The sequence below is a fragment of the Ambystoma mexicanum genome, chromosome 9 (assembly GCF_040938575.1).
Source record: "Ambystoma mexicanum isolate Mex_15411 chromosome 9, UKY_AmexF1_1, whole genome shotgun sequence".
In the NCBI taxonomy this organism is placed as follows: Eukaryota; Metazoa; Chordata; class Amphibia; order Caudata; family Ambystomatidae; genus Ambystoma; species Ambystoma mexicanum.
The window spans coordinates 1458983795-1459009945 of record NC_090931.1 but is presented as its reverse complement, the minus strand read 5'-3'; the positions used below and the strand labels follow the sequence as shown (position 1 = coordinate 1459009945).

General features: G+C 46.5%; 1 protein-coding gene across 4 annotated transcripts in view; it reads left to right on the top strand.

The window, feature by feature from the left end:
* SPEG (striated muscle enriched protein kinase) overlaps window positions 1–26151 on the top strand; it is a 2620794-nt gene that overhangs the window by 2295738 nt on the left and 298905 nt on the right. For all 4 annotated transcript variants that reach the window (XM_069616880.1, XM_069616879.1, XM_069616881.1 and 1 more), the window contains one exon: window positions 23467–23631. In XM_069616880.1, coding sequence (XP_069472981.1) covers window positions 23467–23631 — 165 coding nt within the window. The remainder of the gene's footprint in view (window positions 1–23466; window positions 23632–26151) is intronic.

Sequence of the window (26151 nt, the reverse complement as noted above, 5' to 3'; positions counted from 1 at the left end):
TGTCATCCTCTTTCCTCAGGATATGTGGTCGAGGAGTATTCCCCACAGCCAGAGTACAGAAAATCCGTTTTAGTTAATCTAATTCTCTGTTACCTTAGCTCACTTATACTAAACACCTCTCTCTACATCTAGGTTCAGTGCTGAAGTCATAATGGTAGTACTGCTTCAGTCAGGCGGACATGACTTTCAATGAAACCCTTCTGTGAGTTAACCAATGGTTTTCTTGCTACATGTGCATCTGACTCATCCTCTTGTGATTATGGCTCAAGGTCTTAGTTGCGAAACTGCTGCTTTGTCAAGATCCCAAACTTCTACTAATGGGCATCTGAAGAACTACAACTTTGTTCTTTACTCTTGGTCTTTCCACTCCTTGTGTGAAAGAGGGCTGTAATGAAGCATGTATAGAGCTATGTTGTGGTTCAAGCTTCATTAAGGGATTGATTGTAATACCAGGTGTACCAGCTGGAAAAGCAGTCTGCGAAGGTGACAAAAAGAGAACTGTGGCGAGCGACAGTATCAAAAGGCATTGAGAGCATATGAGTGGCATTAGTGTTTTAATTACTGGCACAAGGGAGGGATTTTCCAGGGACCAGTGACCCCACAACTCCCACTTTGCATAATTGCATCAGCGCATGTTTTCATTATAATTTTAGAAAGCCTCCTGCTTCAGGCTGAGAAGGATCACTCCCTCTGCCCCCTTTGACAGGGTCATTAGTCTGACCTTGTACCACTTGTCAGAGTCAAATAATATTTGGTAATGTTTTGCAGTCTGAGGCACCTCTATATTTGTGCACATTGGGGCTGTTCTGCTAGCACAACTGATCCAAGCCGAGAAACAGTTTCAGGCTGGACGGGATCAGATTATTGCCTCCCAGCAAATACCTATTCTGCTTCAGTGAGTGTTACAACCGTATAGAGATGGGGAGGACTTGGGAATTTCTTTTCTCAATTTTCGAAAAGGCTGGCACAGAAATTCCTGTGGGGAGACAACTTAAAATCGTGTTATTTAAGTCCCCTATCAAGAGGGGAATTGCAGAATTCATACCAACTTTTAAACCCCCTGGGAACAGCAACTTTTAATTCAATCAAAAAGGGTTATTACAAAGGGTTGGCCAATCAGATAACCTTTACAAGCAAAAGCTTGGGGAAAGCAAATTAAACCCCAGAAAAACAGTATAGAATTGGGGGCCAGAGCGCAAAACACTATTTGTTTATGGATCTGGAAGAAAACTCTACCAGACGTAATAGAGATCTTGACATTAGAACAGTATATTACCTCCTTACAACCTTAATAGAGACTGGCCAAAAACTATGCAGAAGCCAATGGGCAGTTAAGAATGATCCACCGGAGAGAAGAAGCTAAGAAAGAGTCAAAAGCTTTCTTCCATCCCCCATATCCCTCAGGAGAAAGAAAAACTACAAGAGACAGAAGTCAAGTAAGCTTCTTTAAACCAGGGTTAAAAGACCCTGGGAAGGGAGATAAGACAAATTGTATTTGGCAAAGAAATGGAGGAAATAGAATTCGAAGAAGGCAAATCCTTAAACCAACCACAACCGTGTGCTTCTCCTGTGGACAGTCTGGACATTTGGATAGGCAGTACCCATTAAATAAAAAGGAGGAGCCCATGGAAATTGGGAATATGGCCGGGAGAGAGTGGGAGGAATTAAACTTCCCTGAAGAGGAGTTTAAAGAAGTCACAAGCAATTACTTCTGTGGGGTTACTCCATTTAAAACCCACGATTCTGCAACAGTAAATGGGGTACCAGTCAAAGCCTTAATTGATTCTGGCAGTAAGCAGTAAGCAGACAGCAGTGAGAGTTTACTTGATCCTGATTGGAGAACTTAGAATGGGACATCCTGTAAATTCACCAGGCAAAGTCAAGTTTGCAAGTGTGTCAAGTGAAACACATGAGAAAGCCCTGACAGGAGGGTATACCAGGCCAAGTCAAATTTGCAAGTGTGGTAAGTGAAATACATGAGAAAGCCCTGGCAGGAGAGTATACCAGGCCAAGTCAAGTTTGCAAGTTTGTTAAATGAAGCACATGAGAAAGCCGTGAGAGACACCAGGCTAAAGCCAATACTGTGAGAAAAGGTTACATTAAAGTAGAGAAGAAATCTTTCAGGGGAAAACACCAAGTATCCTGTGAAATTGGGACTAACAGCCAAGTTGTTTTGTATAGAAGTTTTTTTTTGTTCAGAGAATTCCAAGGAAGACCCATATCCGTAGGAGTTTAAAATATCTTTAAGAGAAAACCGGGGGAAGACTGGAACTGTGAACTGTATCAATTGGGAGCTTTTGTGTTGGAGATGCGCCTTTCCTTTTTGAGCTTGAACATTTGTCGTGTTTGAAGGCCAAAGTCATTATCCTTTTCACCTTAGAGTTAATTTTAGAATGTGAGGGCCAGAATAGTATTTCGGACACAGGACATTTTTGCTTTGGACATCTTGACATTTGACAGACCCTTACTTTTTGTTTGAGGTAGGGAAACACCTCTTAGCGACGCATCTCCCACCCCCTTTTATTTTTAATGAAAGTTACTAGCCAAAAGTATGAGCTCTCTATTTCCGCATCTCATTCCTGGCTCCTCAATGAATGCATGTAATAACTTAGACAACGTAAAGGAGGTAAGTAGTGATGTAGTAGAATGAAACCAGTTAACAAGAATTATATGCCAACTTTATAAATCCAATCCCTATGATGTATGGGGCCTTGTGCCTGAAAGTCAAATAGTCTCTTGTTCTTAGGAGAGGGGAGCGTTGTAGGAAGGATTTGTGTGGTGGTGAACATGTTACCAGTCAGTAAAATTATATTCCAATTTTTTAGATACAAGCTCTTAGATCCGACGATCAAAATGTTATGCAATGGAATAACCAAAGTTTATTCTAGGGTTTATGCATTGCAATCACTTACCCCACTGATAAATGTGCATCAACTGGGGTTCACTGGAGGTAGGTTTTCCCGCTGTTGGTTCCAGTGAGAGGTGCCCCCGGAGCTGCAGGTGCAAACATTATTCCGGTTGGTTCCAGGAGCAGAGTGCAAACCTTCGTGAAGGATAAATGCAGAAGGACTGATGCAGACCTCGTCAGGATACTTCACAGAACAGGGGAAGGCAAAGTTCAGCGACGGCTCCCACACTCGTACGACAGCAGGTGTACTTCCAGTCAAGGTTGATAGAAGACCTTTCAGAGCAGGATCCCTTGAGGCTGGTACACTGGAATTCAGCAAGACAGTGACTTATGCCAAAAGCTGGCGACAACTGAAGTTCTTGCGATGAACACGGAATGGCGACGCCTTTACCGAGGTAGCCCACTGAAGTGCTGGTCAGTCCGCCAGGTGGTCCAGGGACACTTTCGATGGCTCAGCACAGCTGGATACTCGAGAATATGTCGAGACTGGCTGGTCCAACCAGTCCAAGGGTTGAATCACGTCAGAGGGCCTTTGCAGATCAGGTGGTCCAGCAGTGCTTTACCGGAAAGAATGCTGGGCCTCTTCAGGAGTCATCCACAGATCTTCAGTTGGCTGCTTGTCTACACAGGGCACTTTATTTCAACGCTTATCTGAAGAAATGGCTGCAGGAGTGCTCTTCTTATCCTAAATCCTGGCTGCAAGCAAGTTCATGCCCACCAAATTTAAGGATCTGCACAATTCAACAGCCAGCAGTGGACCAATCATGGACCACTGTGGGTTTCACTCATGCCACACACCCAGATTCTCTGGCACCTGTGAAGGAATCATGAAGCAAGACACTCACTCTGCCACACACAATTCTCAATACACTCTCAGATGTTTGAACCACACTCTCTTTCTCACACGCACCTTAGCTGTACTCTCATTAAACACTGCCCCAAACACCTCATTGCTCCTTTCCCCATTCTGTCCTCTGCCGCTTGGTCTCTTGGTCCTCCCACTCTCCACCTGACCTAGGCCAAACACCTTTCGTGTGAGTACAGGGTTTTAATACCCCTCCTTCTCCTGGTTTATCCTACGCCTTGGTTCCCATTGGCTGCTCGCACCACCTGATCTTGGGCCAATCTTCCCTTACACTTTCCTCTGGGAGTTGGGTTTCAGTTCCAGAGTGTTTAAAGTCAATTTTAGACCACAGCCTCAGCTCTGCGTCCACGGTGCAACATGTACGTGGCTCTGTCAGGTTGACCTCCTCCTCCCAGCACCGTGATCTCTGAGTTTTTGCGGGCCGTCTGCTTTTCTCAGGTGAGTTGGGACTCGTAATATTTGTCTGTTAGCTTCAGTTCTGATCGTTTTTGACAAACCAGAGGAGTTTCTGGGTCTTGAAGTCCTGTAAAATGAGAAGGAACTCTGGCCAGAAAAGAGGCAGCTAGGTATGGTAGATAAGCCAATGGTACCAATACACACAGGTAGTCCTATGTTTGTAAGAGAGTCAGTGACTGTGATCCCCCAAACTCCAACTGTTCACCTCTATGCTAGGTCAAGCTCTGGTAGTTCCCTGGGGGCCACCTATCTCAGGTCAAGAGGGTTCCCCACTCTCCGCTGACAGGGTCATGAGGCTGACCCTGTCACATAATCAGTATTTACATTCTGTTTAAATTGAAAGGAGAGTGGGGACGCAAGGGTAATGAACTATAACCTTTATGGTGTATCATGTACTATTAGTATATACTCTGCCATCTTTATAACTCCCACCCTGCTATCCCCTTGTCCATATGCTGTTGTTCTACAAGCACCTGGTGTAAAAACATGGGAACTGGCAGTTGAGCCATTGGGGCTAAAAATATAGTATGGGATAACCCCTTGCAAGTCGAAGGGATGCACACATGCAAGGGATATATAGCTATCGCTTATTATTTTTTAACATGAGAGCTTTCCATCCTGCCATGCTGCAAGAGCAGGGATCCTAACAAGTTGTAAAAGAGGACTAAGAAACTGAATCATGAAGTATCTCATCACCTGAACCACCATGATGGTAATATTTCATTCTCTTACACCTTTTACAGTAAGTGGAGTTTATCACTTCCCAGGTTAGGCAGGTAAATTATAATAAATACAAATAGATCCTATCTTCCCTTGCACTGAAGACAATAAGCCCATCCCTTCACTTGGTCTGTCGGGCCTCAGCCACATTCCCCCACTGTAGCAGGAAATCTTAATGCAAAGACCTACCATGGATTATTCTTAAGAGAAGGACTCTCCTTAGGCTTGGCATGTATTCTGAAGATATCAAACTAAATGTCAAAACTTGACATAATATTGAAAAACGTCCTGTTGGAATCTGAGATAAATAAGTCCTCTTGTCCCCACAGTAACTGACAGAGGTCTTTTAGGATGTGAACAATAGTCTCACCCACGAAAAGCAGTGACCCCTCCTCCCTGCTTTCCCAGTAGCCTTGCTTGCCTATCTATGCCACAGAATGAAGTCTGTGGTTCACAGGATTGTTAGGATGCTGATATTTATAATTGTCCAGTGAGCTCTGCATTGGGTTGCCAAGTTACCACCTTCATTTGCATCTCAGGCCTTTTCCAGACTGTGTCCAGTGCATTATCCCATTAGAGTACATCTTTTCTGGTACTTAGTCTTTGTACAGAAGACCTCATTAGATCATATTGGCGCCCATTGTTGCCTACAGATATCAGTTTGGTACCCAGATTGCAGGGAATACCAAGGCACCCATATGTCCAACTTGGGTTTTGCCATTCTGCTTTGTTATGGTTTAAGTACTAATACCTATACCGTTACAATGCAATGTTACAAATATTAGACGACATCTATGAATGTGCTCCTGCCGAGGCCCAGTATACCACTGTGACGCATCAAGCCTCGAGGAGCGAGGTCAACCCTGTCCATGGAGGCAAATATCACACGTTGTGCTGCCAAGCTTTCCCCAACCCCACAGATGCAACTAAGGTCTCAACGTGGTGACTATGTGCCAGACATTAACTACCATGAACCATGATAATCTTGATAATCACAACACATAATAACATTGAATTAGTCAGTAGAACTGATGTAAGATAGCTCAGCTAGTTAGGCACTCACACGAGGCATTTGTGACATTTTGTTTGTTTCAGCTGTCTCGGATCCTGGAAGGGCATATTATTCTTTTCATTTGACTAGTTCTTTTACAATTAAATCTGCATTATTCATTCTATGGCAAGACTGGAGGCGAGCATTATGCTTCAACTTCTTTAATTTACTACTCTTCACAGCAGTTTCAACAAACTCAAAACTATACAAAACTCTGAAAACAGTCTGAACAGACTTTTTCTTCCTTGAACTACAATCCCCATAGTCTCTGTAGTCCATCCTACTCCAGCTCAGCTATGACCATATCCTGTCCCTGAGCTCCTCCTCTTCTTTTACTGCTCTTCAAGCAGATAAGTGACTTTCTGTTTACCTCTTAGTATGTTGTGGGTTTTTGTGTACATTAGCGTAGATTTTAAGTTATTTGGAAGGCTTTAGGTGTCTCCATGGCATGTTTACAATGAGGGGCAGTGTTTAGGACAGCATTGTAAAGTTTCGTTTGATGCGCGATATACGGAACTGCGTTGCGAGTCGGAAACGCCGCATTTACGCATCGTCGCGGAGCGATTGTAATTAGCTGCTTCACAGCAGCATCGGGAGCTCCGGAGGCCTTCAGCCCCGTGCCACACTACTGGCACGCGAGGGGTGCCCCGCCGGGCCTTGGAGCTCCCCGAGCCTCCCCTCGCTCAGTGGGAGCGGGCACGCTGCAGCGGGCCCCCTCCCTGGGGGGGGAGGAGCCGTGCGCCGTACGCGGCGAGCCCTCGCGGAGGGCCAGGAAGAGTTCCCCCACCCTTGGGGGGGTGGAGCTAGAGAAGCGCGGAGCCGCGTCGCTTCCATTACGCGACGCGACTTCAGCTGAAAGGGATTACACGCTCGGAACGATCCGAAGCTACAGGACGAGAGCCCTGACTTCCCCACGCGCGCGCGAAGCGCCCAGCGAGAGTGGGCCTGTTTTACCTCATAAGAGGCAGCAGGAGCGAAATCTTGGAAAATAAAAAAAAAAAAAAAAAAAGAGGAAGGACAGATTTAAGATATTTGGAGACTCGGAGAGGTCTCAGAGCATCTATCAGGAAGTGGGCAGCAGAAGACACCTGCACGCAGGTACCGAGGCACGCAGCACCCCTTATCATGTCTGAATATGAGTGGAGCGAGGAGGAGCAGTCCCTAGACTTGGCTGCAAGTTTCAAGGAGGTGCTGGGGAATTCCCTGGTAGATGCGGTGGCGCAAGGGGTGAGACCCTTACAGGAAAGGCTAGAGACACTAGAAGCGATGCTTCATCAGCCTAAGGAAAGCACCAAGACGACTCGCAGCCTGCCCATGGAACCCTCTGGAGCAGGGTCTAAGGGGAGTATTAAGGCCCGCAAGAGGAAAGCCTCTGCAGACCCCCAGGGCCCATCGGATGGGGCAGAAGATAAGGCCCCGGAGGTCGCCGACGCTTTCGCGAAGCTCAAGAGAGCATATTTGCAGCGTCAGGCCATGCCGGACCTCATGACCCCCTCTCCCGGGGAAGATAATGTGGGAGACGATGACCCAGGCTCGGAAGAAGAGCCAGAGGAGGAGGACTTGTCCCCTCATGAGCCGGAGGAACCAGTCGAGGAGGAGTGGGCTACGCCCAGCGGGGGTAAGAAAGCCCGCAAAGAGAAGCACCTCGACGAGGAGCAAGAGGATATGTTTGATCCGGACGCCATCAGAAATCCGAGATCTTCCGACTGGCAGCCTTCCCCAAGAGTGGCTCAGTACATGACAGCAAGGCTCAGAAAAGCCTTGGATAAGGAAGTCCGCCAGCGGCTTCGTGCAGAATGTCCCAGGCCGGACTTACCGGGAAAGGTGGCGGAAGCCCCCGAATTGGATCCAAAGATGCTCACTTTTGTTTCAAAGACGAGTAAGGACCCCCGTAAAGGAATTGATAGATCATGGAAGAGTTGCCAAGAGAAGGTCCTGGACTTAGCCGGTCCGCTCGCCAAGATCATGGATTTAGCTGAAAGAGCGAGAGACACAGGCGAGGAGGTGGATCCAGAGGCCCTAGCTGGATGGGCGCAAAGAGCAGTTTGCCTCCTTGGTAACGCGAATTGCGCAATAGCCTCCGAGAGGAGAAGAGGTTTGCTCCTGAAGATAGATTCGAAGCTCAGCGACCTGGCATCCTACGAGGCCGGAGAGTCAGCGCAAGGTCTCTTGTTTGGAGAGACTTTCGGAAAGGAGATGGGCCGATTTGTAGGAACGTACACATCTCTGGAGAAGGCGCAAGCTTCCATCCGTAAGATCTTCCCGCAGAGAGTTTTTGCCGGGACCGGTCGTTACAGGGGTCGCTCGACCGGTCGCCATCAGGGAGGCAGAAGACCCCCGAATCACAGGGCCCAGTACTGGGAGAACAGGCAACAGGACACGTTCTTCCCGGCCAGAGGTCGTAATAGCAGAGGACGGCGAGGAAGAGGCTTCGGACGAGGCCAAGGGTTTACACCAGGTAAGAGCGATAACATACCCTCCAGTGGGAGGGAGAACGAAGAGGTTCTGGGGAAGTTGGCGCGCGCTTTCCAGCGATGCCTGGATTTTGCAAACCGTCAGAGGTCTGCAGCTAGGGGTCATCCAAGACCCAGTGCAGACAAGAGTCCCCCAGCGCCAGCAGCTATCAAGAGGGGAGCAAGCAGCCCTCAATACCGAATTAGAGCTCTTAGTGAAGAAGAGAGCCATAGAAAGATGCCCCGGGGTGCCAAGTTTTCTCAGCAACATGTTTCTCGTTCACAGGAAGGAGAAAGTACGCCCAGTGATCAATTTGAAGGAGCTAAACGGATGGATAGTGTACCATCATTTCAAGATGGAGGGAATCCATCAGCTCAGAGACTCCCTGAGGGAGGGGGACTGGCTAACCAGGTTAGACCTGAAAGATGCCTACCTTACAGTCCCAGTACAGGAGCGGTTCAGAGGATTTCTAGCTTTTCGCTGGAAGGGACAGTTCTGGCAATTCAGGACTATGTCATTCGGACTTGCGTCAGCGCCTTGGGCGTTCACGAAGTTGATGAAACCGGTAGCCGCAGCCATCCGAGAAAAAGGAATTCGGCTGATCATATACTTAGACGATCTATTGCTTCTAGCGGAAGATCAGAAGGCACTGGAATATCAGACACAGTGGGTTCTAGACCTCCTGCAGTCACTGGGGTTTCTAGTGAACACAGAGAAGTCGGATACAAAGCCGGCACAGAGGTTGGATTTTCTCGGATTCATCCTGGACACGAGGAAAGCCACCCTGGAACTTCCAGCGAGGAAGATCCGAGATATCAAGAGAGAGATCCGAGCATGTCTAGGGAAGAGAGTCATATCCCTGAGGATCCTAGCGAGGATTGTGGGCTTACTGGCAGCCTCGATACAAGCTATTTTTCCAGGTCCCTTACACTATCGAGCTTTACAAAGATTGAAAATCAGACACCTGCAACAGGGGCTGAGATATCATCAATCGATACCACTAGATCAGGAATCAATCACGGAACTGGAGTGGTGGTTGCAGAATATGGATGCCTGGAATGGGCGTGCCATATTCGGGGACCGGCCAGACCTCGTGATAGAGTCAGACGCCAGCCGTATAGGATGGGGAGCGCGTTGCGGAGAGTTGCAGACCGGAGGGAGATGGAGCGCAGAGGAGCTGAACCTGCACATAAACTGCTTAGAGCTCCTAGCAGGCTCCTTCGCAATAAAGACATTCACGAGAGACAGAGTGAAGTCTTGCGTCCTACTGAAGATGGACAACATATCGGCAGTGCGTTACATAAACCACTTAGGAGGGACAAAGTCCAGGCTGCTAGCCGAGTTAGCGAAAGATTTCTGGCACTATTGCCTGAGGACGGGGACATCAGTGACAGCGGAGTACTTACCCGGTTCACTGAATGTGATAGCAGATTGGAACTCCCGGTACCTCACAGATTCCAGCGACTGGAAGCTAGACCCAGCAGTATTTCAAATGATAGATCAGAGATGGGGTCCGTTACACACGGACCTATTTGCGTCTCGTCTCAACGCCCAGATATCCAGCTATTTCAGCTGGAGGCTAGACCCAGACGCGAGGGGTACGGACGCATTCCTGCAAGACTGGACAGGCGGCACGCATTACGCTTTTCCTCCGTTCATGATGCTGAGCAGAGTGCTGGCGAAGTGTCGGAGGGAGAGTGCAGAGCTAGTGCTGATAGCACCGTTGTGGAAAGCCCAAGTGTGGTTCCCGACGCTGATAGAACGGTTGATAGACCTGCCGAGGATCCTCCCGGAAGGGGAACGATTGCTCACGGACCCAGCTGGGCAGTGTCATCCTCTGAGAATGAAGAAGACACTCCCACTCATCGCGTGCAGGATATCAGGAGACGATGGGAACTGCCAGGCATTTCGATGCAGGCAGCAGAGCTTATTGCCGAATCCTGGGCTCCATCGACTCGGAGGAGCTACGACGTGGCTTGGGCCAAATGGACGAGTTGGTGCAGAGGGAGAGGTTTTCATCCCATTTCTGCTCCTATAGTGGTCATACTGAATTTTTTGGCGAACCTGCTGCAAGATGGGAAAGCTTTCCGCACTATTGGAGTGTACAGATCAGCGATTTCCGCTGGTCATATGCCGATTGAAGGGGCACCAGCGGGTGAACACCCAGCAGTCTGTAGGCTCATTCGAGGAGCTAAATTTAAAGCGCCACCGGTTCCCAGATATACGGTGTTATGGGACGTCACGAGAGTTTTGGATTTATTAGAGAGTTGGCCGGTGAATAGATTTTTGTCTCTCAAGCAGTTATCAGGCAAATTGGCTATGCTGTTATGTCTCATATCCTGCAAGAGAGTGTCGGATGTCAGGGCCTTAGAAATCAATAGGAGGAGGTTCGGTCCAGAAGGAGTGACCTTCGTAGTAGTGCAGAGGACGAAATCAAGTACATCCGCAGTGCACTATCCCTATTTTCCCAATAATGTCAAATGGTGCGTAGCTAGCTGCATCAAGGAATACGAGGCCAGGACGGCAGAAGATAGAGCGAGTAGTACAAGTCAGTTGCTAATAGCGCGTAGGAAGCCTTTTCAGGCAGTAAAGACAGCTACTATAGCGAGATGGGTCAGAGAAGTAATGCTTGCAGCAGGGATCGATTTGCAACAATTCGGTGCACATTCAGTGAGAGGGGCTATGGCGTCCAAAGCATATAGGACAGGGGTTCCCTTGCAAGATATTATGGCAGCAGCAGACTGGGCGAATGATCGCACATTTAGAGAATTTTATTTTAAACCAACAGAGAGTATGGCGAGTGCAGTATTGGGACAGCTTTGAACAAGCATAATGCTCGCCTCCAGTCTTGCCATAGAATAAAGATTACCCCTGCTAACTGCGCAGGGAGTATTAATTCTATTAAAGACTAGGAGGCGAGCATTAAATTCCCACCCGAGAAATGTATTGTGCATATTATTGAATGTTTATATGTGATAATAATATGTGAGTGACGGCAATACATGGACACCTCCCTGATTTTCTGCTTTTTCTATTATCTCTAGGAGAGGAGCAGAAGAATAATTGAAGGGATAGACGAGTAGAAGTCGTTGCCTGAGTTCAAGGAGTGCGACATTCGTTTGGAAAGGTTCAAGTCATTGCCAGTTGCAGGACTAAGTGTGGAGTTTTCTCTGGGACTTTCAGAGCGAGTAAAAGAGAGGAGGAGCTCAGGGACAGGATATGGTCATAGCTGAGCTGGAGTAGGATGGACTACAGAGACTATGGGGATTGTAGTTCAAGGAAGAAAAAGTCTGTTCAGACTGTTTTCAGAGTTTTGTATAGTTTTGAGTTTGTTGAAACTGCTGTGAAGAGTAGTAAATTAAAGAAGTTGAAGCATAATGCTCGCCTCCTAGTCTTTAATAGAATTAATACTCCCTGCGCAGTTAGCAGGGGTAATCTTTATTGTTGTCTACATGCTTCAAGCAGTTCATAGGATGTGGTAAGCAGTTATCAGCAGTTATGACACTGCCTGCTCAACTGTCCCAGAGACTTTCATCCAGTAAGTTCTTGTCAGTCCTGTCTGAGAATAAAACCAATATAACTGAGAACACCCTTATACTGTTATGTCCCACCCCTTTCTCTGCATACTGATGTGAGTCTATCCCATGGGGACAGGAACAGAGACTTTTTGCTCTGCAAAATGATTTCCCCTTTAATTTCTATGCCTGCACTGACACCGTCCAGCAGCCTCACGGTGTCATTCCTTTTTACCTCTCGAAAGGAACACTAGCACCTGCTACGGTCTACTTTTCCTACATCATTCAACTTCACTATTTTATTTTCAGAACTAACTGCATCCCACCACCCCTGACTGTCATACCACAGAATATGCTGGTGTTTACAGGCTTCATCTCCTGTGCCTCCTGTTTCAGGGGTTTCCCCAGCATCTGACACCTATAGATATGGTCTAAGGTGTTTAGGACCTTCGAACCAGTGGGATACTTGTGTGTCCTGCAGTGCATTGGGATCCAGCGCATTACGATGCTGGCCACTTGAAAGACTTATTTGGCAAGTCCCCCCCACATTGCGTCAAAGACGTAGTGAACTCACATCATCGGAGAGTGTCTAATGTGCTCTAACACCTTTAAGCGTCTTTTGTGCTAGATGGAATAACAAATAAAGATCACAGACTAAATAACCGGACAGACTCAAGAAATATGACAAACACTACTGTAATCTCATTTCATAAATAGGGAGACCTGGCAATTATCAGAGCGATGCATGCACACTCACAACAAACCTTGATTATTCAAGGGTCTTACACTCCGTTGTGCGTCATCTATGACATCACCCTACATGGCAGCATGTAAAACCTATTGCGGGAAGGGATTGCTTAGGGGAACATATCTACTTATAGAACATATAAGGAATAGTACTTCATATAGTACTGATTATAATGGACAAAATGACAGCAGATTGGTCTATGTAACATTGTATGTTAGGTTGTCCACTAGACCCACTGATTGGTTGGCATCCCCTTCCAACCTTCAACTCTTGGCTCGTTAGAAGCACGTAAACGAAACGAAACGTAGGGGTTTGAATCACACCAGACTACTGCCCGTTTTCCCTATTAGTCCATCATCTCTCATCGGTAGGCCATAAGCCAAAGTCTTCCTTCTGTAGTTGACCTTGTAGCCTGCTCACTGTCCTTGAACATTCAAGGGAGTGTGAGCACACCACTATCTTCGTCTGAGGCTTAGTGAATAGCCCTTGTTTTCGAGTTCTGGATCACGTGTTAAGAGTGTCCATTACGACCTTCCATTTACTGCTATTTGATTCAATTATGTTGGGTGCAGTTACTCCTTTTGGCCTCTGGAGACTTGCTCACTCCATCTCATATGAACTTCATACACTTTTAATTTACCCAAGACTTGGCTCTTGCAGATCTTTTCTTCGGCTTCAATCTATGAGAAATATGTCTCACATTCAAGTCTTATCTGTCTACCTCCCTTTGTGCCTTTTGATTCCTTAAAATAGCATCCTTGATCCTGGGCCAACATAGACTCATCTGTTTTGCACACAAAGCTGTTCTGTAGCGTTTCCTAATTCTGCATCCTGGTCTGTTTCTGAGGTTGCTTGGCTAAATCTAACACAAGGCGTTGTCCATTTTCCTATAATGGCCGTCCTAGCCACATTATGTATACCGTTATATCAAGCTTCTATATGTCTCGCCTACCTTGCATTACTGCATATTTACAGCTATTAGTAAGTTACTTCTTCTTCTTTGTATTCATGATTACATTATCTTCAGGTACATGTTTCTCTTGGTGCTTCAGTTACATCGTTACTCTTAAGTATTTTCATATTGTTTCAACATAGGTTCATATATCCTCTTTATGACATAATTCTGCCCTCGTCAGATTTCACTTAGTGCTTCATGATGTCCATTGTTGCGTGCTGGAATCCTTCTATGCAGCATCCTCCCACTTGCTCAGGGCGAGGGTACATTTTTTATGGATGTCTGAGTGCATAGCATCTCTCGTACACGCGATGTGGTATAGGGACAACACAGAGGATCCCGTTCACAGCCATTCTTCTGCTGTTCCAATATGACAGTGGTAAGGGGGTGGGAACAAGTGAGAAAGTGTTCATCTACTCCTCTACACTATCATGTGCGCCCTGCTGAGGTGACTCAATCCAAGGACCGCCACGGTTGAGAGGATCCATCGGATCCTCTTAGGCCCATCGGGGGTGGGCCCTGAGGCCATCACGACTTTCAACTGCCCATGGGTCGAGGGTTCCTAGGATACCAATCCAGGACTTCGGTCCAAGGTGGCGTGAGTTTCCAATGACGATTTTCCAGTGACCAGTACTTCCTGGGAAGTCAATCCAGACACACCAAGCTCCCAAGGGATTATCTGCCAAGGGTTTTCTGGGACCTAGGTCCATGCCCACGTCGACTGAGAAAAGCCTTTATGACCCATGCAAAGAAGGCCTACCAAAGGTGTTCAATATGAGCGACAAGGATAATATGGCATCCAGGGAGCACACCAGTTTCTCAAGAGAGAAGGAGGCTGCTTCCAAGAAATGCTCTGAAAAGACCTCCAAGTCAGCACACAGATACTACGAAACAAGACCAGGATCGCCTACATTATAGTCCCCAGGAAAGTTGGCTACTCGACCCACCTCGAGGAGACTGAACTCTCTCAGACCTCCCATACAGCTACCTCCTACAGTACTGTGAAAGGCATTCCTTGCACACACTGGCTGGAACAAATCACCCTGGGGATCATTTTACCCATCCTGCTCCTCAGTACCTTGCTCGCCTTCACCTCCACAACGTTGTCAGCCATATCAGGTCTAGGCAACATCAATGATGTGGAACCGCATTGCTTCATCCACGTCTAAGATATCCACATGGACTCCCTTATCCTCTTCTAACACATCATGCCCAGCTCACACTACGCATGAGGACAGACTTTTTTAAAGGTTCCAAACACTAATGAAATTTAATCCAATGGCAGATTATTTCAGAGGCCTGATGAGGGAACTCATTCCCCATAACCCAGTACCCGTCACACAAATACAAGTCTCTGCAATGCCAATGGGCCCAACCTCAGCTGTTCCTATGCCAGGGCCAGTGGGTACCTTCTACTTCAGATTCCACCTCAAACACCTCAGCTGCAGCCCATCCTGACTGCACTCATACCTCCAGACACCAGTATACACATGACAGTAAGGATGAGGATTGCTACCTGTGCCAGGCTCTGGCTGCCCAAGACAGACCAAACACAGACAAAGATTCTTCCAGTGACGCAGAAGAAGATATCCCTCATTCACCCAAGGCATTCCCCAACTGAATTCTTGGCTTGTCAGAATTACTCAGTATCTGTACTCCTGAGGAATGCAAAGTACTGGCTCTCCGGGTCTCACACAGATTGGGGATTTCCATTAAGAAAGATGTATTGGCAGAGGCTATGAAGCTTTGGGGGAAACCTCACTCTCTGTAGCCTACAAACAAACAGCTGGATGCCAGATATAGGGCTATGGTCTCGGAAAAGCTATGTCTGAGCTCCCACTCCAACCTCACTTGGCGGTGGTGGCATCAGCAACACTATACTAAACCATCATCATACAGCATCTTCCTCAACAGATCATATCAACAAAGAGGGCACACTGCTGAAATCCTACGACCGCAAAGTGTCTCTCCATATCAGATAGGCCAATGCTGATGCACTATTGACAGCTGGAAACCAGCTGATTTTCAGGCATTCCTACCCCAAGACAAGCAGCACATTCAAATTGAGACTAGCATTGGTGCATCACATTGATACAGCCAGCAGGGTTATGGCCCTAGGAGCAGACATGTCCAGAGTGTCATGGCTACACTTAGGAGGTGCAACATTGCATAGTCAAGCTCACATTTGTTGGCCAGGATGATTTTCACTCCCCCACAGATGAGGAACTCAATAAGCACAAGACTTCAACTCAGACAGAAAAATCCCTAGCGATATTGGCTGAGACTGGACAGAAGCCTTTTCTTCAGTTTGCCTTCTACAGTTACTCAAGGCAGGCAGCATTTGGTCGGTTTTGAGATTGTCAAGACAGGAAAAACAGGAACCCTGAGTGGTCTCCTAGCTCCCACAGGAGAAAACACGCCAGAACCACCTCTAAAGGTTTCTTCACTGGAGCTGCTTCCGCCGCAGTGCAAGACACTCAAAAAAACAATGACTGTAATATACAGGTCCACCCAATGCGAGTCGGCTGCAGGTTCACTCTCCATCTCCTTCATTGCCCATCATCCAGAATATCTGGGTTATATCATTGATATCAAAGGGCTTCATTCTCAGCATCCCTCCTCTTCCTCCATCTTCTCCTCCTTTTATCCAGCTATGCTTTACTCTCAAACAACCAGCTCCTAACGCAAAGTATAGAACCAACTCCCCTTTACGAAAGAGGTCAAGGGTATTATTTGTGAATCTTCTTGGTGCCAAAAAAGAAATGGGCAGGCCTGCGGGTATTCCATGACCTCCCCTTCCTCAACCTCTTTATTATCAACAATTAGTTCAAGATGATCACCCCTGCCCAAATGCTGGGATTTGTACAGAAAGAATAAGAATAACTGGTTTTGTGCAGTGGACCACAAAGACGTGCACCTTCATGTGCCAGTTTGGGAACTGCACTGGACATTTCTACGATTTTTCCATCACCTTAATCAACACTGAGCCATGCCTTTTGGACTAAGTGCTGCACCAAGGGTGTTCACCAAGCTCATGAATGCCATAGCCAGTACCCTTTGTCTCAGGGGAATCAAGGTAAATCCATACCGGGACAATTGGCTGGTGAGAGCAAGTTCTCCTCAGGAAGCTCTTTGGGTGACACTCATGCTGTTGGATACAGCCTTCAACCTTGGGTTCTCTATCAACTCCAAGAAGTCTTACCTGATGACTACTCAGGCCCTGAACCTCCTGGGATTTATATGGGATTCCTGTGTGGCCATAATCTTCCCATTATCCCTATTGGACATAAGGTTTACTTAACTTTCAGAACAAACAAGCCACTCCAGCTTTGTAGTTCAAGATACCTCTTTGTCTCATGGCGGCGTGTCTGTTTCTAGTCCCTCAGGCCTGGTTGTGCATGCCACAAGGAAACAATCCAAACGGATTTTGATTTCCCAGACAGTGAAGGAGGATCTAGCATGGTGGCCTGCCCCCTAAATATATCCGGCACTGTCCTCAGAGAATCCTTACAGGTATATATCACAAACGTTGTGCCAGGGACCCAGTATCGAGCAGATATGTGGTGGACACCTTTAAGGCAGAAAATGCCATTTTATGAAATGGCGTGCTGGGCCTAAAAGTTAATTACTGAATACAATGAGGTAATAACTGGGAATGTCGAATAAAGCAGACAAAGTCATTTTAAGAGCTGTCCTCCGCTGTCAGAGACTCTGGACTAAGCCAGAGGGGAATTTTAATAGAACAGCTCTTGTCACTGGTATATCCCGGCAAAGGGCATGGTTCATCCCATGGCTGAAAACAGTGAAGGAGGCGTTATTTAGTTTGGGCCTAGAGGACTTGTGGATCAGCCATGAATCTATTACAACTTAGGGCAATCTAAGAATCATGGAGGCCTACATGAGAAAAAGTGGGTCAGTCTGTGTTACAAGACAGCCTATAGGTAAGTGCCCATAGCATGGAGGGATGGTGCTTGAAAGATATTTGGTCGAGGTAAATAGCCAAACGGAAATGTCGCTAATATTTAGATTTTGGTGTAGTAGTCTGTCCACGAGATCTGTAGTCACCTTTTGGGCTAGAAAGGCACAGGCAGAGTCTCTGTGCTGCTATGGCACTCTTGAGGTTGAGACGCAAGTTCACTTTTTTCTGTCCTGGCAGCATGGCCTTAAAGGCTATAAACACATCTTGTGTCTTAGCCATACATACCCACACTTTGAGGGCTATAATTTCAGAGACAGCAGAACATATCCCCAAAGAGGAAATGGGAGATGGGTTGAGGGACTAAGTTTAAGATGGAAAAGAAGCACCATGTCAAGCACTCCAATTAGGACTGGACATATGACTGTGTGGCTAGAGCTACGTTTTCGTGGTTGAAAAAATGTGGCTTTGTGCCAGATGTCCAAGCCAGACTACTGGACATGCCCTTTGATGGCACAAATGTATTCAGACCAAAGCCTGATGATAGTCTTGAGAAGGTACAGGCTTCAAACGCTCCAGCAAAATCTTGGACTGGGTGCATTAAGTGGTGGCCTGGGGTTTCTGCCTTCCATTTGTGCAGCGCCCTACCATTTCTGCGGCACCCTTCAGATTGTCCCTCCACCCCTGGCTGCACACCTTTTTTCATATTTCAGATCCACTACTACAGCAGGAAATTGCTTCACGACTACAGAAAGTCGGCACAGATATGGTGCCTTCAGTGGAAAGGATTTAGCAATGGTATTCCCTTTATTTCTTGGTACAGAAAAAGGAAGGGGGACTGCTAACCATCTTCGGCCTGAGGTGCTTGAACAAGTAATTTAGGAGGGACACATTCAAGATGGTTACTCTCTCGCAGCTCCTCCAGGCCCCAGAGTCCCAGGACTGGTTGATGTCACTCGACCTTCAGGCCACTTATGTGCCCATACATCCCAAGCACAGGAAACTCATGAGGTTTTTCATTGGCCAGACCCAATATCACTTCCGGGTTATAACCTTTAGCCTAACCTCTGCTCCGAGGGACTTCACCAAATTGCTGTCAGCGGTGGAAGCCAATCTAAGGAGATGGGGATTAACTTGTGTGCGTCCTTAACTCTGCCTTTTTCCCTCCCTTTCTTGACAACTTATTAGAGTGTCATCTTATGTTAAGCGCTCACCTCTGTCTGAAAATAAGTGGTGTTTCTCACTAAGACTTGTCTAATAAGTGAATAGGGTTGTATATATATGATAGTGACTGTGTGTTGAATTTACTTACCTCCTTTTGCTAGTGTAAACTACAAGTGTGTTTTTAAATAAATAATTATATACTTTTACACCAAAGCTCTGGTCAGTGTTTGTTTGTACTACTGTGTCTCTGTACCTATTGTGTATTCTGTGCAGACTGCCTAACTCTTCTTGAGTTAGGTCTGACTGCTCAGCCACAGCTACCAAGTGAATCTGTGTGGTACAGACTGCTACCAAGTGGGTTTACTGCCAAACACTTGTAGTCTTAAATCTTTTGCAGTGGTTCCTAAGGGAACTGCACAGGTTTCTGCCTAACAATGCTCAAGTGGAGAACCAGACCTCCCACTTGTAACAGTATGTCTACTCTCTGATGAAGATGTTGCAGAGGGAAAATGGCCATGGCCACGTCCAGAATTTCCAGATACCACATCCTCCTGGACCAATCCAGAGTAGTCAGAATAATGGTCATAACTAAGCTGCTCAACCTCCTGATGACATGAGAGATGACATAGATCGGTGGTAACATGTATAGAAGTGGAGAATCCCAGTCCACCACAAGCATGTCCTCCAGTGCTCCTCTTAGGGAAAATTCCCTTCAGCAAAACAGCTCATACTTCCTGTTGGAACTGGATGAGAACATCTCCAGCTAAGGGGTTCCCCAGGGGGTGAAGATCTCCATAAGAACTTCCTGGCACCCACACTCTCAACGCAGTGTGTGGGGGTTCTGGACATTTCTTGCCCATCTGCTGCATATAGAAAACCTTGACCTTGGGGGAGAATGCCAGGGTCGCTCTGATGAACTGGAGTATTTGCGAGGGTGTCACCTGGCACTTCTTGAAGTTGAGGGAGAAGCCCAGTTTATGTACGAAAGTGTAGGTATGGCTGAAATCCATCTGAGCCTGGTCCAGGGAGCGAGCTCTGAACAGTCAATGGCCCAGGTATGAGAATATGTTTCAATACTTTTACCAAGAACCACAGTAAGGCAGGATAGGCAGAGTTCTACTGGAGAGCAAGGAAGTCAATTGCAAGGCCCACTCTTGGACAGAGCAAGCAGAAGGGGTCCAGGTTCACACAGTGGGGTTATGCCCAAAGAGTCTTGTAGATAGTCGCACAAAAAGGATGAAATTCAAGTCAGGAAAAGTTAGCTAGGTTGTCCCAGGCTAGCCCTGGTTAGAAAGTCGAGGCTTTACTGTCACCCCGAACGATCTGTCGCAAGGGAAGCCAGGCGGGACACAGTACCTTAAGCGGGAAGGGAACTCCAGTGGGGGCAGTTATTCCTGGCAGCAGGTGCAAGTCGGTGTTTTGTCCAGAGGAAGAAGAGGTCTCACCGTGGAGGAAAGATGAAGGTCGTTGCACTGCCAGGGAAGAAACCAGCCGCGGAGTCCTCCGGTTAAAAGGTGCTACCCTTCTCTTCGCGGTAGTGGTAAACCATGGTATTCCGGTTGCCGGGGTGCTTGGCACGGGCAAGGCGGCCACAAGATGCTCCAGGAAGGTGAAAAGAAGGCAAAACTGGTTATCCCCACCAGTCAAAGGAAGAAGACCCTCCGGACTGGAGATCTCCTCTGTCGTCGGGAAAAGTGGTGAGACGGTTCAGCAGGGCTCCAACGGTGGTGTCGTCGTTGCAGGTCGGCTCAGCTTCTCCCTCCTCGGATTCTTAGGTCCTGTGGCGACTTCTGAAGTTCCAGTCCCCAAAGCCCTGCTTTTATGCAGCACACCCCCATTCACTCAGCCTAGCTGTCAATCAAACATGCTAAGTGGTAAGCCGGCCGGCTCACCACTTGGGCCAATCACACAAGAGTGCGACCTGAGTTACCAAGGTAACTCAGTCCAGGGTGCCTAAACCCCCTCCCACATCCCCTGTGGTACCCAGACAGAGTGGCACCACTTTTGGAGGCTTCTGTGGAGAAGCCCGCCAAAAAGTGGAACAAAGGGCTCGACTCGGGTTGGAGTCACAGAAGAGAACACAAATGCCATTTTAGAATCGAGTTCTGGCAGAAAATACCAACCGGTGAATTAATATTAAATAAATAAACCGGCGGTATGTTCGAGGCTATAAGAATTAAATAATTAAAGTTGGTAGCCTCGAACAGTGGGAAAATCCCATAGAGATATATTTGCGGTCAAATATAAAAAGTAGTATCCACTGCCACCAGCCAAAACTCGATCAGGGGGAACGGAGACGTGCCCCCTCGAACAACAGACCCCGGGGCAATCGAATTGCCTCGACCAGTACGTCCACAATATGATGGTTTGTACTGGTTTCTGTTCATAATTTGGGACTAGCAAAGCCAATGGTGACTTTACATGCCCTGGGAGACAGTAGTCAGTCCCAGGGTATGGAGTCTATGTTGGGGGGTTGCTACGACACCCCAGGGTTACGGTAAAAACACATGAGACCCTATGGAGTAAAAGACCCCATAGCCCATAAAACACATGGAAAGTGAAAGGAACACCTCAAATCATGTCTAAGAGTGAGAGCAAAAGAGAGAAACAAATAAACCCCAATAATCCAGCAAAGCTGCTGGGGGACTCACTAGGTTTGGGAAATTAGCCTTACAGAGAATTCTCCCTAACAAGCATCAACATCATAGAGTTTCACGCTTGCATACTGAAAGGTTAAAATACAGAGACTGGGACCTCCCTGAAGATGTAATGGAGGGGTTGCTTTTGACCAGAAGGCTGGCTACCAAAGCTCTATACCACTGCCGGCGGAAGAGAATTTTCTGCAGGTACAGAGCCAAGGACACAGATATTTACCTTTGCAATATGCCTACAGTGCTGTTTTTTCTTTTAAACTTTTCCCAACAGGAGTTACAGGTGACTACGCTTAAAGCAAAGGTGACTGCAGGATCCATTTTCAAGCGCATGCCATGAGGAGGCTCATACTTCACTATGCCAACTGTGATAACTTTTTTAAAAGGCCTTACCAATACCTTTGCTCTGGCTCCCCTTGTAGTGCCGACCTGGGACCTATGTCTCGTATTGACTTACCTAATGGGAGCACCTTTTGAGCCAGTACATTCCTGTCCACACAGGCTCCTCACATGGAAGATTATATATCTGGTATCGATTACATCTGCATGCAGAGTGAGTGAAATAACGGGTCTTTGTTATGTTATGTTAGCGGAATTTATATAGCACGCGTACGCCTGAAGGCATCATGGCACTGAGGAAACCAGAACAGTTTAGTACCAGAGGAGAGTGCGTTAGAATAGCAGAGTGTCTTTCGTGCAAACCACCCTTCACTGTCTTTTAATAAGATAAGGTCATGCTCACAGTATGCCCCACCTTGCTTCCTAAGGTGGTCTCTAGATTCTCCAAAAATGTAATTGCCAGTCTTTTACCCTCCTCCTCGCACTTCCAAAAAGGAAACGAGACTTCATACACTAGACCCCAACAGGGCGTTAAGCTTCTACGTTTCCAGATCTAGAGAGTTCCTTACCAGTCCTAGTTTATGAAAAGGGGTGACAACACAAACACTATCGAGATGGATAGTATTGTGTGTGTCAGAATGCTATGCCATGCCAGGGATGTAGATTCCGGAAGGTGCACACTCGACTAAAGGCATGGCTGCGACTGCTGATGTCCAAAGAGGGGTCCGGACATGGGCATCGCTTCATACTTTGATAAGGCACTACTTCCTGGACACTCCGTCATATCAGGATGCCTGTTTTGGTAGGTCGGTCTTCCAAAATGTTTTAATCTGACCTTCGCCTCTTTGCTCTCCCCCCACCCCCCTTCAAAACAATGTTGCTACGGGAGTCTGTCTAAGATGAGGAATCCTTGGGCAGACACAAGCCATTAGAATAACAAATTATGACCACTAATGTTTTTTTCTGATGGATGTTCTTCCCACAGATTCCTCATCGCCCTCTTACCGTGTAGCTTTGATACCAAGCTCTCTCTTTCTCACCAAAAAATATTGTCATGACAATTGATTCCCTAACGTGACTGTGCATGGGTAAAAACTGAGATCATGGTGTGCAGTGCGAACTACTTATACCAATGTCATGGATGGCCTTGAGGAAGAAACCTGCCAAGAGATCTTGATGCCAATGTTGCACAGTGCCCACTGCTGTCAAAAAGTTTATGAGATCTGCTAAAGCAGGAACAGTATATCTAAGATGAGGAATCCGTGGGAGGAATATCCATCAGAAAGAACATTACCGGAGGTAAGTAACTTGTATCTCTGTACCTTGTGGCACAAATTAAAGCCAGCCATCGTAGGACTCTCCCGACCACTGCATATCATTCCCCACTTTCCTTTTTTGTAAGATGACAATTTTGACTATAAAGAAGTAGGCAAGGTGAACATTTTGTTGCAGTTGAGGCAAGTTTGAAAAATAAGCACACTTTTGGTATGTGCTCTACTGTGCTTTATGTTGAAGGATTCCTAACATTATGCAAGTATTAGATCACGTTCATTACTGTGTTTCCTGATTGGTTTTACCTTAAAGAGAAATGTCATTCTTTCCATTTGGGACAATTCTGGTGCTACTGCAAATATCTTCATGTTGTCATGTTGTTCTTTTTTGTGATCTGTATAGATTCCAGGAAAGTGAATAATAGAATCTCTCTCCTCTTGTTTCTCCTGCAGGAACATTAGGGTGGAAGACAATTTCCTCTGGAATGGCTGAGTGTTATCACAATGTCACTGAGCTGCCCTTTGGGAAAGTAGTGACCTTCCGTGTGGCCTGCAAGACCAAAGCAGGGCAAGGACCCTACAGCAACGTGTCAGAAGAGGTGCTGATTGAAGAAGCTGGTGAGCAAAACCCTTTAGTCATGATATGGCCAGTGTTCTTCATAGCTCATGAAGAGGGAACTTGTTCATATTCTTTTTCTTTTTTAAAAAAATATTTATTTCGACATTTTGCAGAATAACAATTAACAATCAATAATAAATAGCATAAACAATATAATTACATGCAGATAAGAATACACATGTTTACAATTAAAGAACTAGTACAGTTTCAGAAAGCCATCCCAAATCTTTGCATGCAAGGTAAGTTGCCCTTGCCTCTTGTAGATTACTCTCTCCATGTTTGCAAGACAGGTCATCTCCTCAATCCAATCCACAACCGTCAGAGCAATTTGTGATTTCGAGCTCCTTAATATCATCTTTTTGCATATACAAGCTCCCCTGAACAGAATTTTTTTCTGAGAGACTGAAGATCCTCAAGTAACTCATCACACCCTAAGATGATCGTTTTGAAATCCAGTGCAATATCGAAATTCAGAATTTGCAGGCAAATGCTACACACATCCTGCCAAAATCCACAAACTCGTACACAGTCCCAGAGCATATGTTCAAAGCTACCCACTTCATTCCCACAGCGCCAGCACTCATCAGAATCCACCATACCTCTTTTTAGCAACCTTTCCGGACTCCAGTACACTCTGTTGAGGATCTTTATTATATCGTTCTTCCAAGTTTATTGAGCAAAGCTTTATATTAGCACACATCCCCAACCACATCTCAGATGAAATCACACACTCCAATCTCCTGCTCCAATTCGCTCTTAATTCTGTATTCTCTTTATAATTAGACACAATTTGATTGTACACCCTGCTAGCTATCGATCCGTAACCTGGCTCTCTCTCCTTAAGAAAGAGATTCACAATTGCATCACCCTGCTCATCCACCTCTCTTATACATCTTTTTAATTTCCTGAAGTTACCATTTGAATAATTCTCTATGCTATATTTTGCACATAACTCTTCTTCATCAATCCACTTACCATCCTTATTGATATCACCAATCCAATTTATTCCACTTAGAAACCACTCCGGCCAGAATAAAGGCTTGCCCCTTTCAGCTATCGCCGGGTTCAACCAAATGGAAGCATGAGAAGTCTTCAAAGCCACTGAGCCCAACATTTCATGTACATTTTTCCATGTCTCCTTCATAAACACAGTCATTGGAACTTTCCTACATTGCCTATTTGTGGCCATGAGGATTGCCCTAGGAGGAAGTGAGTCTAATAGATTCGCCTCTGGCACAGCCCACCTATCTGGGTGTTCTTTCAAGAAGGAGACTATAAAGTGACTAGAAAAAGCCAAATGATAAGCTTTGAAATTCGGCACACCCAGGCCCCCTTTCTCCATAGGCAGTTGAAGCTTCTATAACTGAAGTCGCCATGGTTTATCGTCGCAAAGAAACAACTGCAGAAAGTAATACATTTTTTTCCAATAAAACTAACTTATCTTCATGGGAAGCATACCCAATATTTAATTGACTTTTGGAACCGCATCCATTTTTAGAACGTTCACTTTGCCCCAGAGCGATAAACGTAACAAAGACCACCTCTGAAGATTCATTTTCAGATCCCTACACACATCCGCCATGTTTTCTTCCACAATATCATCTATCACCGGTGTCAGCCAAACACCCAAATATTTTAATCTTTTGTCGCATGACTGGAAACCCCAGTCAGACACCAAACACCTATCACAATATCGTGTAATCGGTAAGACCTTGAACTTAGACCAATTAATTTGGTATCCAGCTACTGTCAAGGAGTTCCCCCCTTCTCATCTGAGTTCGATCTTTGCTGGATTTCTTGGTCGATGCCTCCTTGCGAACTGATTGAGTCTAGAATAAAGCTGCACGAGTCTCTTCCGACTCCAGCGTGCGTTCAAGGTTCCGGAATGCAGGGATCCAGGCGTTCGGGAAAGTAACAGGGTGCGCAACAAGCACACGAGTCCAGGAACCAAGAAAGGAAGGAAAGGGACTAGAATGGGGTAAGCTGGAAGAAGCAAAGGGTACAATACCACGAGCTACGGCGCACACGTCTGGTCGCTACTTCGCAATAGCATTGAGACGCGCAGGGCCGCGGGGGTGTGGCACATTTATGGGACGTACAACGTCTGCCATGAAGGCTGGTGCGAGGCGTGTCATGTGATACAGCCATGTTGGAAGAAACAATGAATACAAGCCCCTTCGCGATAAGGACCAGGAAGTCCAGAAGGGGCGCGTTCTGTGGGTCATGACAGCATGCCTCCTCCGAAAACCTGTTCTACCAGGTTTGCCTGGGTGTATAAGGTGAAATCTTCTGAGTAGTCGAGGGGCCTTGAGATTAGAAAGTGGCTCCCAGGTTCTTTCACTAGGAGGGTATCCTTTCCATTCAACCAGGTATTGAAGCTGACCCCGTTTATACCTGGAATCACATATTCGGGATACTTCATAATCCAATTGGCTGTCGACCAGTAGAGGAGGAGGTCGGCAGGATTTCCGGGAGGATTCATTGTAGGGTTTTAATAAGGATGTGTGGAATACTGGGTG